We start from the raw sequence: 19321 nt of genomic DNA, 5'->3' as shown, positions 1-19321 counted from the left end.
TCTGTTGCGAGGTGTATTGTGTTGGACTAAATCAGTTGCTCTCCAGTGTGTCTCGCTCCAAAAGGATTCTCAAAAGAAAATGGGTTCCGAGTCCAAAACTCCATCTTTGAGTTCAATGTCATACCTTCTTTAAATCCTGTTGAGCTGGAGGGACAGAATACAAAGCATATATTTGGGATATCCTCAGTTAAATATGTAGAGTGAATTTCTTTATCACTTGACTTTTCAGATCCTGTAATATACTATTGCAGTTGGTGATCTCTAGAAAAAGATTGATATATAGTATTTCACAAAGCTCCGTGTCCTTGAAATGTTAATATCTCTAACATAACCCAGCATGTTTGGATTTGAAAAAACAGATGGTGTACTTTCTATACAAAGAGCTTGTTTGACAAACCTGAATAAGTCAACCTGTCCTTATAATTCGTTTTAGCTATGACCAAGAGATGCCATGCCCTGTACCACCAGCAAGGATGTATTTACAACAAGATGAATTAGAAGATGATGATGAAAGAGGCCCCACGCCCCCTGTGCGGGGAGCAGCTTCATCTCCAGCAGCTGTGTCCTATAGCCATCAGTCCACGGCCACTCTGACTCCTTCCCCTCAGGAGGAGCTCCAGCCGATGTTACAGGACTGCCCGGAGGAGATTGGCCACTTGCAGCACCAGACAGACAGGAGGTACATTTTGCTGGCATTCTTGGCTGACCAATAAAATCTTTTCTACTTCTTAGCATGTTTATTGAATACGAATGATGAAATAATTTCCATGTCACATGAGCTTGTTCTTGGAGAATCACCCAACAGTCAGTCCAAATTATGAACTTATCAAGTGGTATTGTTGACTATCACATTAAACGAATTGACCTATGTGAAAATTACAACCATAAAATTAGATATTAACTCACCCACTGAAGATGATTGCATTTATAAACACATGAAGACCATGAACATGTCTTGCTAATATGGTGCTGTATTATTGATGAAGGCTAGTTTTATGTTTTAATTTTCTTTATACCTAGGTAAGTCATTGCTTTGGTCTATGGGAAATAGATTTTTCTCCACCCTTTTGAATTATTTCCTCATAATGATTTGCTGTATCACAGCTGCAAATAATGCTGCAGAAGAATGATTTGGGTCTGTTTATTGTATGTTGACCTCAGATACTTTTATTTCAGCTTCTGTAATAGTTGGAATCCTTTTGTCCAGGACTATGGACTCTGTGGATATGTGATATGTTTGCGTTTGTGTATGTGTGTATGTGTTTGACTTTGTAATATCTGTGGATTGGTTGAGCAGCACCAACCAATACATTTATATTATATATGACTTCACTTGTCATTTCAATGACATAAAATCAATTACTGCATCATGTTAGCTCTTCTTTCATTGTCATTGTTTGTACTATGTTCTTACCCTTGACACATTATATTTAAAAATATGTTACTTTCTATATTCCTGTTAGTGTTTGAAACTTAGTGTGTTAATTGCTCAGAAGACTGTCTTTTTGTATTCTTGAATAACACATGTTGATTTCTGCCTCTGAAATTTTACTTTGTGGATTAAAATACAGTTTATATTTATTAACAATTCCATCATCAAGAAGCTACTACAGAGTTTAAATTGCACAATCTTTTTAATGAAAGATTTAGTTATTTATTTGAAGGGTAGAACGTGTTGAATAAAAAGTCGAGCAGCCAGAATTTGAACTGGTGCCCATTGGGGATCCAGCATCCTGGAATGCAGCCTACTGTGCTGGGCCACAATGCTATCTCCTCAATAGTAAAGCATAATTATTATGTCTCCTAAATAAAATAATAATGTCTCCTAAAAATAAAGAAGTACCTAAGTCATCGTCTATGTCACCAGGAGTAAGTTTGTTTGCCAAAGGTTTAAATATAATATCCCTGGAACTTCATGGAGATTGGGAGCCAGGAAAACATCTTTTCACTATTCAGCTCTCAGATCATTCTACTACCCTTTCTAGGAGCAAAGAAGAGACTAATAGAGACTATTTAGCTCTAAACTAGCAACACTTTCATTGGCTCAGATTCTGTATTTGCTCACTCTATCATCAGTAGTAACCGATTATCTTCCCGCTTAGCTTGTTCTTCTGTCTCCCTTACGTAGCCTTACATAATCCTTACCACCCCCGCGGAAGCAAAACTGATTTACTTTTCCTTATCCTGGCATGCTGACATTTTAGCTTCCTCATCTTCATTTTGTCTTATCCTTCCTACTCTTTACTGTTAACTCTGCTACTCCTCCACTTTCGCATTTCCTTGGCTCACCCTTCTAGCGTGTGTTCTGCCACTCAGTGTTGTTTAATTACTTACTTCCTAGTTCCCATTCACATCTTAAGCCTCCATGTCTTGTTTATGCCATTTTGCTCCCATCCAGCATCCTAATGCTGAAATCTAAAGGCTTCGGCCTTTATTATACTCACTTTCTGCAATGATGCAGTTTTGTAGATGATTTCAAAAATCAAATGAGATAGTGTATGTAAAGTATCTGAAGTGAGGTAAATAAGCAACAGATACTGTTCCCTTCTGTCCTTGTGCCTTTCTCTTTTGATACCATGCCATTGTTTGATTCACTTGTGTTCCTTGTTTTTTTTTGTTGTTGTTGTTGTTGTTTTTTATGGTTCCCAATGTTGTTTTTCTGGCCATGTCCTTTCTCCTGAATGTTATGTTCTCTGGAAAATCTCCACAGGTCCTTATCTAAATTCTACTTTGTTTGACTTTTTACCTTAATATCTTGAGATACTTTTATGGCTATCTTGTTCTGAATAATCAATCATTCTGTATTTGACCAGTGTCGTAAAATTAACTAGCACCAAATTCCTTCCAGTCTCTTCTAAAATAGCTCTTGAATCTCTTCATCTTCATTCTCACATCTGCTACCGCAGGCCTTTGATCCTTATTCATTGAAATACTGTCCCATCTCGGAACTGGTCTCTACTCTTCATCTCTCGCCCATATTCCTGTTTCTTTTCAATCCCGCACTGCACATAAGTCTGATAATGTTTTCCTTTTAGAATCAATTCTCACTGGTTGTCCTGATTTTCAAGAGTTTTCACAATCTGTTTCCATTTGCTTATCTCTCATTCCCGAACATTCATACTCCTGCTTTCTTAATCAGTTTGGTTGAAATCTTTGAATTTGAATTTAACATACTGATGTCTCGTGCTGCTTTTTGATCATCTGGGAAGCACTTCTAATCTTTCAAGGTCCCACTTAAATATTGCCTAAGTGAAGATTTCTTCTAGCTGGTAAAAATCAACTATCCCTTTCTTTAGTTTTCATATATCTGTTTCCAAAGAAGTCTGTTTTCATGATGCATTAGAATTTGCTATTTGTATCGATTGTCCCTCTATTTAATTACAAGCACTTTGAGGGCATAGTTCTTGGCAAACTCATATATTTGAGTTCTGCAGAGCTTTTTTCAAGTAATTGATAAGTGACATCTAGTATTGTAGTAAAAATTGAAGTTAACTTCCCTGCAACTGCTTTAGAGTGATAGGTACTTATGTGAACTTGAGATAGATATATAACATTGGGAAATAATAGCAACTATTTGCACTTATATTTGCTTGTGCTCAGCCTTTTGTAAAATGTATTTTCAATCTTTAAAACTATCATTAATATTATTATCAGTGTCATTGCTGGAAATAACATTGGTGCTAATTAAAAGTAGACAGATAGGATTTAAAACGCAAAACACAACAAAAGATCTCTTAAGATTTAAGCTTTAACCTAGCAGTTAACAGTTAACCCACATACCATCTGGGTCACGTCTCTGGCTCAAGCTCATGACTCCAGCTTCCTGCTAATGCAGATCCTGGGAGGCAGTGGGGATGGCTCAGCTGAATGTGTCCATACCACTCGTATAAAAAACTTGAACTGAGTTTCCAGGTGTCAGCTCTGAATTTGGCCATTGTGAGCATTTAGAGAGGGAGGCAGTGAATAAGAACACTCTGTTCTATGTCTGTCTTTCTTTCTGGCTCATTTAATTATTAATTGATGATTTTAAAAGCTCTTTATGCATTGACTATGAATTTATTTACCATATTAATATGGAAAGTTTGAAAAAACAGATAAAGTGAAAATATGAACATGCCAATGAACTGTGTCTTCAGAAAGAGTCACAGTTTAGATCTGTGAGTGAATATCCACTCGATTCTTCATCTCCACATATACTCACAGTGCTTGGATTTGTGATATGCTGCACTATTTTATAAGCCACTGTTTTCACTGATCCTAGGTATGTTTCTCTGTTTATAATTTTTTATTTAGACACATGTTAATGTGTGCTGTGATCCTTTTCGCCAGTTCCCTGGTGTTGATCATGTATGTTATGAACATCTTTTTGAGATTGTATACAATGTTGTGATTTTGATCTATGGTTAGGTTCTGGAACAAAGCCTCTTCTCCATCTCTTGACCCATTTGAATACCTGCCCCATCAGTGGGATAAGTTCTGTTTCTTATCATCCTGTCACTTTGCTAATGATGTACTCATTAATGATAGATAGCCATTGCTTTACAGATCTCATTCCAGAACCATAAATGCAAATATCCAAGTATTTGTTCCTGCAGATTTTTGCTGCCTCACCATGCCTTTGAATGGTACATGTAACTCCAGGCATAAATGCACTTTCCTAGTTCCAATAGTCATTTTCTCTTGCCTGCATTACAATAATATTCTGCTAAGTGGTCCTGTTGCCTTTAGCCTTGCCCTTTCTTCAATCTAATCCCTGCTATAGCCTGTACTAAGGCATTTTCATAAATGCAATGCTGATCAGGTCTTTCCACTGTTTAAACTTCTCAGTGACTTCCCATTTCCCTTAAAATAAAGGCAAGATGCCTTAATGTAGCAATCAAGGCCTTTTGTGCTCTGACCCAGTGTGCCCTCCATCCTTACCCATCGCCACTCCCTCATCACTGTCTTTGTTGTCTTCACTCTCAGTGTCCTTCTGTTCCTGTAATGAGCACTTTTCTCGCTCACCTCAGTGACTTTGCATATGCTACCTCATCTTCCCGTAATACCGTTACTCTCTCTCTCTCTTTGGAGCCAACACCCCTGTATCCTTTCCATGCAAGATCAAAAAGCAGATTCTCTCAGAATCATTCCTGATGTCCCTCTACTGGAACAGGAACCATTTCTATGCATTCCCACAATTCCTTGCATTTTATCCATCGTGGTGCTTTTACTGCATTGTCACTGAATGCTTTCTCTGTCGTTAGTTCCTTCCACTGGACTAGAAGTTTCTACACACAAGGGCAATAGGTGTTTTATTTAATTAGATACCTAACCTAGTGCCTGAGTTTCAGTTTCTAGTACTGTGTAACAATGACTTCACCGATTCCTATTCTTTGGGATCTGACCTCCCAGTCTGGGCTTCTCCTAACATGGTGCAGCAAGGTTAGTGGTACTTCTCGCTCAGAACTTGGCATCTAAGAAGATGAAAAAAGTTGCAAGGCCAGTTAAGAATCTGACTTTGGAATAAGGTCCCAGTCTCATTTTTACCACATTCTAATCAGTTGAAGCAGACACAGGCTCACTTCAAATTTAAGTGTATGGAATTAAGCTCCCTCCCTTAATAGGTTAAATTACAATATCTTATTTCAGGAGAGCATTGAGAATAGGAATTCTTGTTTTAAATACAGAATATCTGCTTTGGCAAGATAAATGGTAGTTAACATCAGTAAGGGTACCTTAATGTGGAGTTCTTACATGCCAGTTCCTAAACTCTTAATGTTTGCAATCTGTTTAGTATGAATCTACCAGAGTGCCCAAGTAGGAACAGAATAAATGCTTACAAAATTCATTTATTGTATGTTTATGAGTTAGTGGCACAAGCAAGGTAATGTTAATATTTACTAACTTTTACATTACTGACCATTGTAACTCTGCAATATTAATTAGTCATTAAAAGTTGCATTGCTACGGGAATTGCAGATGGTTGTTTCATTCTTTTCTGAAACTAATTAAACAAGATGACAATTCTCTTTTTGGACAGTTATGACAATAACTTAATTAAGCTTTTAAACAATATAGTTTAACATATAAATTCAAAAAGTATCTTGTTTTAGTTAGCTGGTTGCAATTGATATAAAGTAAAACAAATCTCTTGAAAAGTAAGACTAACTTGCCTGTATGGAATAGAAAAGTTATTGAGATTAAAACAAGCAAATAGAATGTAAGTGGGAAGAAAAGAAATGAGGAATCAAAGGTGAATTAATATCTCCTGTATCTGCAATACAGGGGATAGTCAATTATATGAAGAATAATCTATATCAGTGTTAGAAAAGAAGCTCCAAGGTGTAGATACATAACTCTTTTTGTTTTCTGCCTGGTAAACGCTATGTGGGGCACTGTATAAACACCTGTTCTCACAAATTAATGGCAGCATTCCCTTTTTCTCTTGAACATGTTTATGAAAGCATCATTTTTGCAGGCGCCTAGAGTGTTGTGATTCGCAGTCATATACTTGTACATTATTTCAGAAGACGTTGAAACCCCTCAGGGGGAGAATTCTAAAGGGCTGAGGTTCATTTGCGACAAGTCCCACTTGAGTGCAGCATCCTGAAATAGCTTTTGTTTTCAAATAGAATATATTACATATTTCAAACTGTACATGTTTATCGCACATTCTCTGGACTTGTCTTATTTACAGATGGTTTGAATAAATTTTTGTGTGTTTGCTCAGCATTTGCACAGGGTGGTAGTAGTTAAAAGCCAGCCCTTGTTTAACATGAAGTTATTTTTATTCTACAGAATGTGAATTATCCAAACACAAGAATGTTGGAATCTCTTCATGTGAAATTGCATTCTACAGCCCTTTATTGATGGCCAAAATAGTCCCTTTTGTGCTAATCAGTCTTAGTATGTCTTTATTAAAAGGAATTTTTGTGATATTTTGTATGGGGATGGTGACAAATGCTGTATATTAGCTTTTAGGTATGGTATTTTATTACATTCCAAAATTAAACAATGGCTTTCCTCCTATGAGGGTAACGCACTCCACACTGAAGCAATTATCAGTTTTAATCTCCTAAATAACTTCAGCTTTGGCACATTTTTTATATTTTTTTTCTATTGCCACACACAGACACATTAAAAGCCACCCAGAAATGAAAAACAATGCAGTATGTTGGACAACTCTGTATGTGTATATACATATACATATATATAAGTGTATATATATGTGTATGTGTTTATATATTTGTGGCATATATCTTCAATCATGTGTATAGTAATACATATTTATATCTCTGTGTATGCATGTATGAATAATATCAGTATTGGAAGGTCATAACTGGAAATAAAATTGATTTTAAATTTTGGATTTGATACATATTCGCTTTTGGCAAGGTCTTCAATTACTATGAATTTCGATATCCTTAAGGATAAAATAGTAATTTTAAAAGTAACTCAAGAGGCAGGCATTCAGTGTGGTGGGTAAGTCCCTGATGGGTATGCTCTCATCCCATATTGCAATGTCTGGGTTTAAGTCTCAATTTCATTATCTATTATAACTTCCTGCGAGCGTGCAAGCTGGGAGGCAAAAAGTGATGACTCGAGTAGTTGAGTCCTGCTAGGTACTTAGGCGACTTCTTCTGCTCACTCAGCACTATCTATTGCAGATATTTGGAGAATGAATCAGTGATTGGGTATCCCTCTGTGTGTTTGTCTCTGTATCCCCAAAACAAAAAGTAACAGTAAAATATTGTGAGAACTAAAGGAGTAGGTTCAATATTTTAATCATTTATTTGTGGTGTTTTTCATTTGTATTAAAGAAATAGGATAATTAGAGTATCTCAGTTCAGTTTGTGAGTTATCATCTTTGAGACAATAAAAACTACGATGTAACACTTCATTTCCTTCTCTGTGGTAGAAATCTCACAAGATCCTGTATGGTTTTGATGTTATTAAATTCTCAAATTTGGTCTCTGCTTGATTTTAATTTAAGAACTAGTACTATTGATTGGAAAGTGTAATTGTGCATTCTCAGACATCATGTGCAGAACGCACCTGTCTGTGGTGGCAGGGAGATAGGACCATATTCTGCCATTCATCCTCTTCCACCTGCTTCTACTTACGAAAGCAGAGAAGAAAACAAAATAAAAATCAGGAGACCAAGATGAAGAGCCAGTCTTCTCTTTATTTATCTCTAATAACTAGAGATTCTTCTCTCCTGTCTTATTCTGTGAGTTTCATGATGTGTTGGGGACTCAGCACTATCTTCCCTCACTAAGGAGGGCTCCAATCCTGGGTTGCATCTGTCAGCATGCCCGTCTTCAGTGCCAGTCCACGTCTTCAAGTAGATTCTAAGACATTCCTAAACTTACCTTGTCTTTCCTACTTTTTCAACCGGTGGAAACCACAAATGAGGATCCTAACCTCAACTATCTTCATTTTTTTTCTCTTTTGAGTTATGTCATGACCATTCCATCTGTTTATCTTCATGTATCACTTTACCTTTTCTCGCGAATTAATGGGGCTGTTGAGCAAATCACTGACTTAGTCTGCTTTCTGTAGAAGACCTGAAACTGGATGCTATTTAATTATAGGGGTTAATATTGTATCATAATTCTCGAATGTGGAATTTCTGCTCAGGGCCTCACACTGTGCGGAGAGGTAGATGGAAGTTCCTACAGCTCTCGACTTTGTGACATTGGGAAATAAGTTCTAATATGAACTTCTGAGGGGCAACTGTGTTCAAATGATGGTGCTAACTAACCAGTGTGCCAGTCAGCATCACTGTATGTCTTCCTTTTTGACTGACATTCTGCTCATTTAGGGATTACACTCAGTCCTCCATGTCCAAAGATGAAGTATCAAGCCTTTTTATGTTTATTTTTTTAATTCATTAATTACTTTGTATTATGTGACACCGTTTCATAGGTACTTGGGTTCTCCCCAACCCTCCCCAAACCCTCCCACCATGGTGGATTCCTCCACCTTATTGCATAACCACAGTTCAAGTTCAGTTAAGATTCCCCCATTGCAAGCATATACCAAACATAGAGTCCAGCATCTTATTGTCCAGTCAAGTTCAACGGCTTCTTAGGTATACCCTCTCTGGTCTGAAGACAGAGCCAGCAGAGTATCATCCCGATCAATTAAAAGCTCCAACATACCATCAGCAAAAATTTACATCATTATGGAATTAATTGACATAGTAATGAGTAACCAATATGTTAAAAGTAAATGCGAGTTCTTAACCACCTTCTGTGACCACCTCATTGACATTTCAATTTTAGTTTATACACAATATATAATATACATAACATGTCATACATAACATCATATCATCTTAAATTAAGGCAAACATGTGGTATTTAACCTTTTGGGATTGGCTCATTTCCCTTAGCATTATGGTTTCCAGTTTGGCCCATTTGGCCACAAAGAACTGCATTTTGTTTTTTTTAATAGCTGAGTAGTATTCCATGGAGTAGATAAACCATAGCTTTCCTATCCAATCCTCTGCTGATGGGCATTTTGGCTGTTTCCATGTTTTTGCAGTTACTGATTGTGCTGCTATGAACATAGGAGTGCATGTTGGTTTCTCATAAAACAAGTGTTCAGGTTATATTCCTAGGAATGCTCACTATACGCAGATGATATGATTCTTTATGTAGAAGAGCCAAGAGACTCAATACAGTGACTGCTAGAACTTATACGAGAGTTTGGTAGAGTGGCAGGGTACAAAATTAATGAACAAAAATTAACAGCCATAGTGTATGCGAACAGCCCCAAGATGGGAAAAGATTTAACCAGCAAGATACAATTCAAAATAACAGAGAAAAGTATGAAATATCTGGGAATAAATGTAACCAAAAATGTAGGAGACCTATTTGAAGAAAACTACAAACTATTTATGTTTATTTTTTAAAAGGTTTATTTTTGTTGGAAAGGTGGATTTATAGGGATAAGGATTTTCCATCCACTGTTTTCACTCCCCACGTGACTTTTATGGACAGAGCTGAACACTCTGAAGCCAGGAGCTTTCTCTGGGTGTCTCACATGGGTACTGCTTTCCCAGGCCACAAGCAGAGAGCTGGATTGGAAGTGGAGCAATCAGGACATGAACTGGTGCCCATGTGGAATGCAGGCACTAGGAGGTGGAAGATTAGCCAACTGAGCCATCCAACTGGCCCAAGGTTTTTTTTTTTTTTTAAAGATTTATTCATTTTATTACAGCCAGATATACAGAGAGGAGGAGAGACAGAGAGGAAGATCTTCCATCCAATGATTCACTCCCCAAGTGAGCCACAACGGGCCGATGCGCACCCATCCGAAGCCGGGAACCTGGAACCTCTTCCGGGTCTCCCACGCGGGTGCAGTGTCCCAATGCATTGGGCCGTCCTCAACTGCTTTCCCAGGCCACAAGCAGGGAGCTGGATGGGAAGTGGAGCTGCTGGGATTAGAACCGGCGCCCGCCCATATGGGATCCCGGGGCGTTCAAGGCAAAGACTTTAGCCACTAGGCCACGCCGCCGGGCCCTGGCCCAAGGTTTTTTGTAATGGAAGTTTCAAATATGTTAACTGAAATGCTTTTTTTAAAAAAGCAAAAAACAGAAGAGATAAGGAAGAGGAATGAGAGGAAGGGGGAAGGAAAGTAATAGAATTTCTTAGAATTTTATCTACAAATCACATTGAACCTGTTAAAATGTAGTTAAATTAAAAAAAAAAAAACTAACAACACAGGTCCTTAAGCTCAGGGATTTTTCCTTCTACCCTCTTCCATCCCCTCCCCTCAACCTTTTTTCCCTATATTGTTACAATAGTTTAGTCCCTAAACAGCAGTCACAAGTCCATCATTCTTCTATTTGTGTCCTGATGTTGACCTGGTATAAAGTCCAGTATTCTAACATCAAGCTATGTTTAACAGTTTTATTGGGAGTCCATCCTTTCTTCAAAAGTAGAGATGCATACTGCAATGTAGCTCCACTTCATGGTATACTTGCTGTATAATAAAGGCAAAAAGTAACAAAAGCTTAATATATGAACATATTTGAAAGAATATTTGAAAATATAAAGAATTGTCCTATCCTTACTGGCTAGACGAGTATAATTATCACATACAACATTTACTTTCTGTTGTGATTTTAAGCGAACTGGAGATCATTTGAAAGTACATATCTAAGTTATATGTACTCTTCTTCCATGTCCTATAAAAATTGGATTTTCCTTACAGTTGTCTGTGTTTGGGGTTGCTGTAGTCAGTCCCCATGGATGTATGAGAGATGACTGTAATCTTTTATGAGTCTTCTAAGAACAACTTCTTCCCACAAAAATTGTTTTCCGGGCCCGGCGGCATGGCCTAGCGGCTGGAGTCCTCGCCTTGGAGGCCCCGGGATCCCATATGGGCGCCGGTTCTGATCCCGGCGGCTCCACTTCCCATCCAGCTCCCTGCTTGTGGCCTGGGAAGGCAGTCGAGGACGGCCCAATGCATTGGGACACTGCACCCGCGTGGGAGACCCGGAAGAGGTTCCAGGTTCCCGGCTTCGGGTTGGCGCGCATCGGCCCGTTGTGGCTCACTTGGGGAGTGAATCATCGGACGGAAGATCTTCCTCTCTGTCTCTCCTCCTCTCTGTATATCTGACTGTAGTGAAATGAATAAATCTTTAAAAAAAAAAAATTGTTTTCCTCTGAATGCCAACTGCTGTCTTCCTTCTCAGTCATCCAGTGTAGATGATGGTGTTGATGGACAGGCTTGTTTTACGTGCTGTTGTTCATCAAGACTGTGTAAATATGGTTGAGAACAGCTTTGGTAACTCCATGAGCTTGCATTATGGGATACTATTTCATTTCATCTCATCTTTTGTTCTCAAGTAAAGCTAGGACATCTGAAAAATGCTGTAAGTCTTTTGTTAAGTAAGTAAATGGCAGTAGCACTTAGAGCAATAGAGTTTAGGCTAGCTAGTATGATGAAGTGGCTAATTCAGTAAATCCCAGGCATACCCTTTTCAAATGGAGTAAAATCAAAGAAAGTTGTGTAATACGCTGACTACATAGCTTTTTTAATTCTGTTAAATTCTTTTCCTTATAGTGGTGGTGGGTAACTATTTTAGGACTGCTATCCTGAATGTTTGCAACACTCTGACAAATAAGTAGATGTGTATTCTCCAAATGCCTCCTCCTTTTTAACTGAAAATAATCCAAGTGATAAGACATGAGAATACGTGCAAGGTGGCTAACATATTTCATATCACAGGAAAAAACAAATTTTGACATATACGGATTCCAGGGTTTTTTGTTTGGTTTGGTTTTCGTAAACAAGTTAGCACAAGTAAAGCAAAGCTCAAGTTAATACATTTCTGAGTTTCTTGTCCATTTATGTTGTAAATAATAAATCGAGGCATTTTGATTTTTGGTTTTCAGCAGACGACAGCCTGTGAGTCCACCTCCTCCGCCACGGCCGATTTCCCCACCACACACCTATGGCTACATTTCTGGACCCCTTGTGTCAGATATGGATACGGATGCGCCAGAAGAGGAAGAGGATGAAGCCGACATGGAAGTAGCCAAGATGCAAACCAGAAGGCTTCTGTTACGTGGTCTGGAGCAGACGCCTGCCTCCAGTGTTGGGGACCTGGAGAGCTCTGTTACTGGCTCCATGATCAATGGCTGGGGCTCAGCCTCTGAGGAGGACAACATTTCCAGCGGGCGCTCCAGCGTGAGCTCATCCGATGGCTCCTTTTTCACGGATGCTGATTTTGCCCAAGCGGTTGCAGCAGCAGCAGAGTATGCAGGTCTGAAAGTGGCACGACGTCAAATGCAGGATGCAACTGGTAAGCCATGCAGCGTTCACCAAGTTAGAAAAGACAGTTCTGTGTGTATGCCTACTGCTGATGACCTATTATCTTGTGTCCAATATTAAAGGCGACTCTAATTACTGTCTTTGTTGCCTAAGGAAACCAAGGTACATGGATATGACTGAGTTGAATTATTCCTTATTTTGACAAGATGTTAAAATCAACTAATATATTTGAATTAACTCTGTGTAATATTAATGGCAGTAAGCTACCTGGGAAATTCTCATTTTTAAGGCATTCATTTACCAGTATTTATATATATACATATTCAAATATATATATATGCATTTTTTTACACAGATTGATGTAATTCATTCAAGATGTACAGACATTAAATTAATAGTTCATGATATTGTTTTAATGTAGTCACTCAAATAATTATACTAAGAAAATATATTTAATTAGAAATGCAATATGTTTACTTTGAAATATTTTAGGAAAAATAGTAAATATTTGGATGCTATGTTCAGACATTGAAAATTGCCATTGTTAGTTACTGTCTTCATGCCTTCCTAATTTGAATGTTAATTCAATTAAGAAAATAGAAAGATGTTTGTAATTTGTGCATATTTTCAAGCAAAAATGTTTCACATTTTTAGTCTGATACTTAGAAAGTAGATAATCTACATCCTAGTATTTTTTTTGTTTTCATTTTTTTGCCAATAGCAATTTTAATGGCTATATATCTATTATGTTTATGTCATTTTTAATTTGTCTCCTTCTCCTCCCAACCCTGTTTACTAAGCAAAAGAAAGAAGTTAAATTTAAGGCATTTATTACTAATTTTCACATGCATTTCAAATGGAAACATAGGTAGAATGGATACATATGCAACCCACTTGTTCATATACATGTTGTGAGCAGGTACATTTCTTGTAGCCAAGAAAATAGAAATAGAGTAAAATATTGTAGACAGTAAAGAAATATACCTCAAAGAAAGAAATAAACCAATACATTTTTAGTTTAATCTTGTTAAACAGTGCTAGTTTTTTCCAGATATTATGATTGGTCATTTCTTAACAGTGTAAAATATATTCAGATGGACAGGCATTTTGCCCAGGGATTAAGAGACCCATTGGGACACCTGCATTCCAGACTGTAATGCGTTGGTTCAAGTCCTAACTCCACTCTGAAGTTGGTTCCCTTTGGTTTCAATCTTTTGCTGATACGTGTCCTATGAGGCAGCAGTATTTTCCATGTAGTAGACCCAGATTAGGTTCTGGGTGCCAGTTTTGGTACAGCCACGTCCAGATTGTTGTGAGCATGTGGGAACTGAACCAGCAAATGAGAGCTCTTTTTCTGGCTCTCCCTCCACATTTTTAGAAAAAAATCGTTGGGACAGGGAGAGGATGCAGATATATCTAGATAAAATATAACTCATAAACCAACTCTACTATTTATCAAGAATATGTTTCAGGTAAAGCCAAATATAGTCTCTCAACTTATGCATGCAGAGTATATTATTTAATTTTAGCCAGGAATATATTTTATGAAATCCAACCCAATGTCTTTTTCCCCAGTAGTTATTAAATGAAATAAAATAAGCAAACTAAACTACCTTTCTTAATGAATAAAGGACATGTAGCTTTATATGTAGCATTTGTTTCTTATTTTTTTCATCGTCTGTGAAATAAATAAATAAGTAAATGAAACCAAACATCTCAAACTATTGCATTCGGATTACGTTTAAGGCTATGTTTCAGTTCATTCAACCAGCGAAATGTAAAATAATGTAGAAAATTCTTCTGTAAATGGACTTATGCCTTAGGGTCTATGAACAGTAGATGGCCTCACATAATATAATGAAAAATACTTTACATCTCAGCCCTAATTCTCTGTTTTCATGGATATGTAACTTTAATTGTAATAATCTGCATCACAGCTAAAGAGAGTTTGGTTTAATATTTTATTATGTTGTAATTTAGTGGCTCTTCTGGTTTTCCCTTGGCTCATAATCCTAATGAACTAAACATGCCTTGGTCTCTGCCTGTTACAGCTCCCTTTTCAGGAAATGATGGTACTGTCATGTGACTTGAGGTTAATATGAATGAATAATCCAATCACATTGCTTCTCACTTGGCTGCATTAATGTCTGTTACTTAATATGCTTCAGTTAGTATCTTTAACTGCATTGATTTCATTATTTGTGACGTCTGTTCACAGATAAAAGACAGATCATTTTTATTTAATTTGAAGTTCCTGGTAGTACAGTAGGAGGATCTGGATTTGTGTCTGAATTTGTCAGAACCACAAACAGTAATGGTCAAACTTCGGATCAACCTCTACATTGCCAGTCGGGAGTCAGTATGTTGACTGCACCTGCTTTGGGATAGCATCTGTTTGAGATGACAGGGAACTTCATAGTGCTGCAGTGTATATAATATGGCTAAGTGTGCACTTGCATCTGGGAATAATGCTCCTTTAAACACAAATAACCTAAAGCTACATTCCACCACTGCCAAAAACAAAAGTTTTAGAGAAGTTGCCCAAGAATTCAGCCCCTGAATAAATCTTGAGATAGGAAAGTAGGGTAGTTAACTTTCAGGAATCCAGATAGGTGATGTAAGATCAATTTATGATCACTGGGAGAAAAACAAATAATAAGATATTAGAAGTTTGCCTTTTTCGAATGCCATAACAATGGTATTAAATTAAGGCAGGAATATGATTTGGGCTTTTTTTTTATTTCGACAGGATCTTGGCACTTGCAATTGAGAAAGCAGTAGACATTGTACTATGCAAAGAGCCGATTCATATTTTGGTGCAAGAATAACATTTTAGGTGAAGCTAGTAGCAAAAATATTTGGAGTGTTTCCCTGTAATAAATAAGTAAAATTAATGATTGAAGGCGAAAGAATTATACAATCTGAAGAGAAACCAGAGGATAGTATAATTAATTTTAAAGGGACAGATGTCAGGATTTACTGTGGTTAAAAAAAAAAAAAAAAAAAAAACCTTAAAATGCTCTTTTTGGGATTTGGTGGATAAATTAGCATGTTAACAAAAAGCCATTCCTTGCTGGATTTTATTTAAGGTTTTATTTAAGATTGAATTTTGTTGTCTCTATGGTAGTTAAAATTCATTGCTGAATTTGGCTCCGACTTTCTTTCTTGCCTCAGGGCGCCGACACTTCCCTGCCTCTCAGTGTCCTCGGCCTACAAGCCCTGTGTCCACTGACAGCAACATGAGTGCTGCTGTAATGCCGAAAGCCAGACCCGCCAAGAAACAAAAACACCAGCCAGGACATCTGCGCAGAGAAGCCTACACAGATGGTAAGTCCATTGAAACGCATGAAAGCATCTATGAATCTCGCCTGCGTACACCGCCTCTCTAGAAAATGCAATCACAGACGTTAGAAATTACATTAAAAATTCATTATCAGTGTCACATTACCTACACATCTTGTCAAACATCTTGATTGCTGTTTATTAGTGAACCCTGTATACCTTTGTTGTTGTTGTTGCAAGGATGTTCTATAATTTTTAGCAAAAGACATGGCTATAGTTAAAGAAATGGCACAGGATTAACCTTCATCAGTATGTCTTCCAAAATATCGTTCTTTTTTTTTATATATATAATTTCATCTGCAAACAGAAGGCAATAGACTTGTTTGAACATTCATTGTAACTATGATGGTGTCACTTGGCATCCTCAAAGGCAACTCGAATCATCTTCCTTCATGTGTTCATATACAATCCCGGCGCTCATGAAGGAGGTAACACTCGTATTCAAGGAGCATAGCAGGGCAGTGCACATGTTGTGATGTTGTTTAGACAAAGCTTTAAATGAGAGTGCCTCAGGTGGCCCAGCATTTATTAAACTGCCACCTTCTCCTTTTATAAAACAATCCCACAGGCTCTGTTGGAAAATCATGTAAGATAAATTCTCTCAGACTCACCCATCTTGTCAAGTTTTCTAAATTTGCTAACAGGATGGAGAGTAGGAGTGTGGAGGCATGGCTTCCCCACCTCCTGGCCCGGCGTGTCCACAATCTGATTAGGTCTTTCATTACCAGTCAGCAATTTTTCAAAAAGGGCATCGTTTGCCATTATCATATGAAAGCCTAATATTATAGATCCTTATCCGAGGTTGCAAGGAGGGTTTTCTGAGGTACTTCTCCCTGTGATTTCTGCCACTTGACAGAAAAATTTAATACAAAGCTCACAGCATGATGAGCACAAGTAATTTTGCAATGAGTGGCTGTCCATGCTGCTATCTGTACTTTATTCTGAGTGTTTTTCTTTCACTAGCATCTATCTGATATTAGACCACATTAAATACTGGCACGACACAGGGCACCTGGGCCTCCTGGCTTCTGCCCAGGACTCATTTGTCAATGAAACTGACTTGTCAGAATGTTATCTGATTTTGAAGGGTTATTACAGTGGTTTTGTGCAGGTTTGTGTCTGGGAAGGGACAAATACTAAGTGTAAATCCTCAAACTCTACTAACAATTGTGCTTTTATGGGATCCCTGTAATGGCATGTTTAAAGTTTTATTGCTGTTTTATCAATTTTTATGATCTTGAAGAGAGTGCGCCTAGCTGGAAAGCTGGCAGAACATCAGGCCTGGAAGTAAGCACTACTAGCTTGACTGAGTAAGAGAAAAATCTGGCCATAGCTTTGTGTAGATCTTGCCATCTCTTATTTATGTTTGTTTACAGGGGAGTCTGAGATTGCACAGTGGTTTGAAAGAATGCTTGAAATAAACATGCAGTTTAAAAAATATAGCAACATAGCTATAAATTATGCCATCTTTGATAATTGTTATCTGTATGTATTGTCCTGCATTCTGCGGTACTTATTTAACTGAGTTCAATAACTGAATATAAATCAAACTAATCCCTAAATAATAACTATAAATTGAATAATGAAGCACTTAAGTTTTGCTGATAATCTCAGAAATACCACAGAAATATAGTGAAATGTTTGTAAAACCAAAAACTTCACCAGAAATATTTGTATTCTTAGTTGTTCATTTCACAAATGATCATACAAAATTATCACAATGCATAATGCAGTATAAAAACCAGTAATTATTTTCTCTAAGCCAGAAAAATAAACTAGAGAAATGACTAAAGCTATTTTTAAATTATAATTTAAACTTCCTTGCAACATATTGATAATCAGTTTCCTTCAAGTTAGGCTTATCATACTAAAGATGTCTCTAGTTTAATTCTGGATCCTTACTGTTAAGTAAAAGAAAAAAAACATTGAAAATTATCTGTTATTTTCTTTTTTAAAATTTTATTTACTTTCATTAGAAAGTCACATATACAGAGAGGAGGAGAGGCAGAGAGGAAGATCTTCTATCCAGTGAATTCATTCCCCAAGTGGCCACAATGGTTAGAGATGAGCCAATCCAAAGCCAGGAGCCAAGAGATTCTTCTTGGTCTCCCACATACCGGTGCAGAGTCTCAAAGTTTTGGCCCATCCTTGACTGCTTTCCCAGGCCATAATCAGGGAGCAGCTGAAGTGGGGCCACTGGGATTAGAACCGGCACCCATATAGGATCCTGGCACATGCAAGGCAAGGACTTTAGTTTCTTGGCTACCATGCAGGGCCCATGTGTAATTTTCTAAATATGCCAGGATCCACATTCATTAATTAAAATCATGTAAGCTTAGATCCTTCTTTTTAAAAATATAGTTATTTACATGATTGTGCAATGAGTTACAGAAAGAGAGTAATAAAGAAAGAGAAAGTTTCTCCATCCATTGGTTCACTCCCTAAGTATCCACAGTGGCTACTATGGCTGGGGCTTGGTCAGGACCAAGACAGGAACCAAGAACTTTTTCCAGATCTACCAAGTAATTGGTGGTGTATAGCCCCCCAAAATTTGGACACCTTCTGCTGCTTATCAAGATGCATTAAAAGGAAACTGGATCAGAAGTTGAGCAATCAGGTCCCCAACCAGAGCCGATATGGGATGCCTGCAAACAGGTGGTAACTTTTCATGCTACACCACAACTGTGTCCCCATTGCAGATCCTTTTTAAATAAATAAAAAGAATTGACATAGTCCTTACAACAGTGGTCATAAAATGAAGATGAGTCATTGCTCATAGACTATTGTTCAAATTTCTATGCTGAATTAAAAAATAGTTACACACCATGTCATGAAGAACCTGTATAACAGACAAATTTTATACAGTTTTGGTAAGAGGAGAAATCAGAGTCCGGTACAGTGGTGTACAGCTAAAGTCCTCACCTTGCATGCTCTGGAATCCCATATGGACAGAGCCTGATGTGGGAGCCCTGCTTCCCATCCACTCCCTGCTTGTGGCCTGGGAAAGCAGTTGAGGATGGGCCAAAGCTTTGGACTCTGCACTGCATGTGGGAGACCCAGTAGAACCTCCTGGTTCCTGGCTTCAGATCGGCACAGCTCCAGCCGTGGCAGGCACTTGGAGAGTGAATCATCAGATGGAAGATCTTCCTCTCTGTCTTTCTTCTTCTCTGTATATCTGACTTTGCAATACAAAATAAAAATAAAATCTTAA

At 37.7% G+C, this 19321-nt stretch overlaps 1 protein-coding gene across 1 annotated transcript in view; it reads left to right on the top strand.

Moving 5' to 3' along the window:
• ROBO1 (roundabout guidance receptor 1) overlaps positions 1-19321 on the top strand; it is a 404089-nt gene that overhangs the window by 371908 nt on the left and 12860 nt on the right. Inside the window, exons 24-26 of the mRNA XM_058661768.1 lie at positions 434-679; positions 12393-12799; positions 15943-16095. Coding sequence (XP_058517751.1) covers positions 434-679; positions 12393-12799; positions 15943-16095 — 806 coding nt within the window. The remainder of the gene's footprint in view (positions 1-433; positions 680-12392; positions 12800-15942; positions 16096-19321) is intronic.

This window comes from Ochotona princeps, chromosome 3 (genome assembly GCF_030435755.1).
Source record: "Ochotona princeps isolate mOchPri1 chromosome 3, mOchPri1.hap1, whole genome shotgun sequence".
NCBI lineage: Eukaryota > Metazoa > Chordata > Mammalia > Lagomorpha > Ochotonidae > Ochotona > Ochotona princeps.
This window is presented reverse-complemented; position numbering and strand designations above follow the sequence as displayed.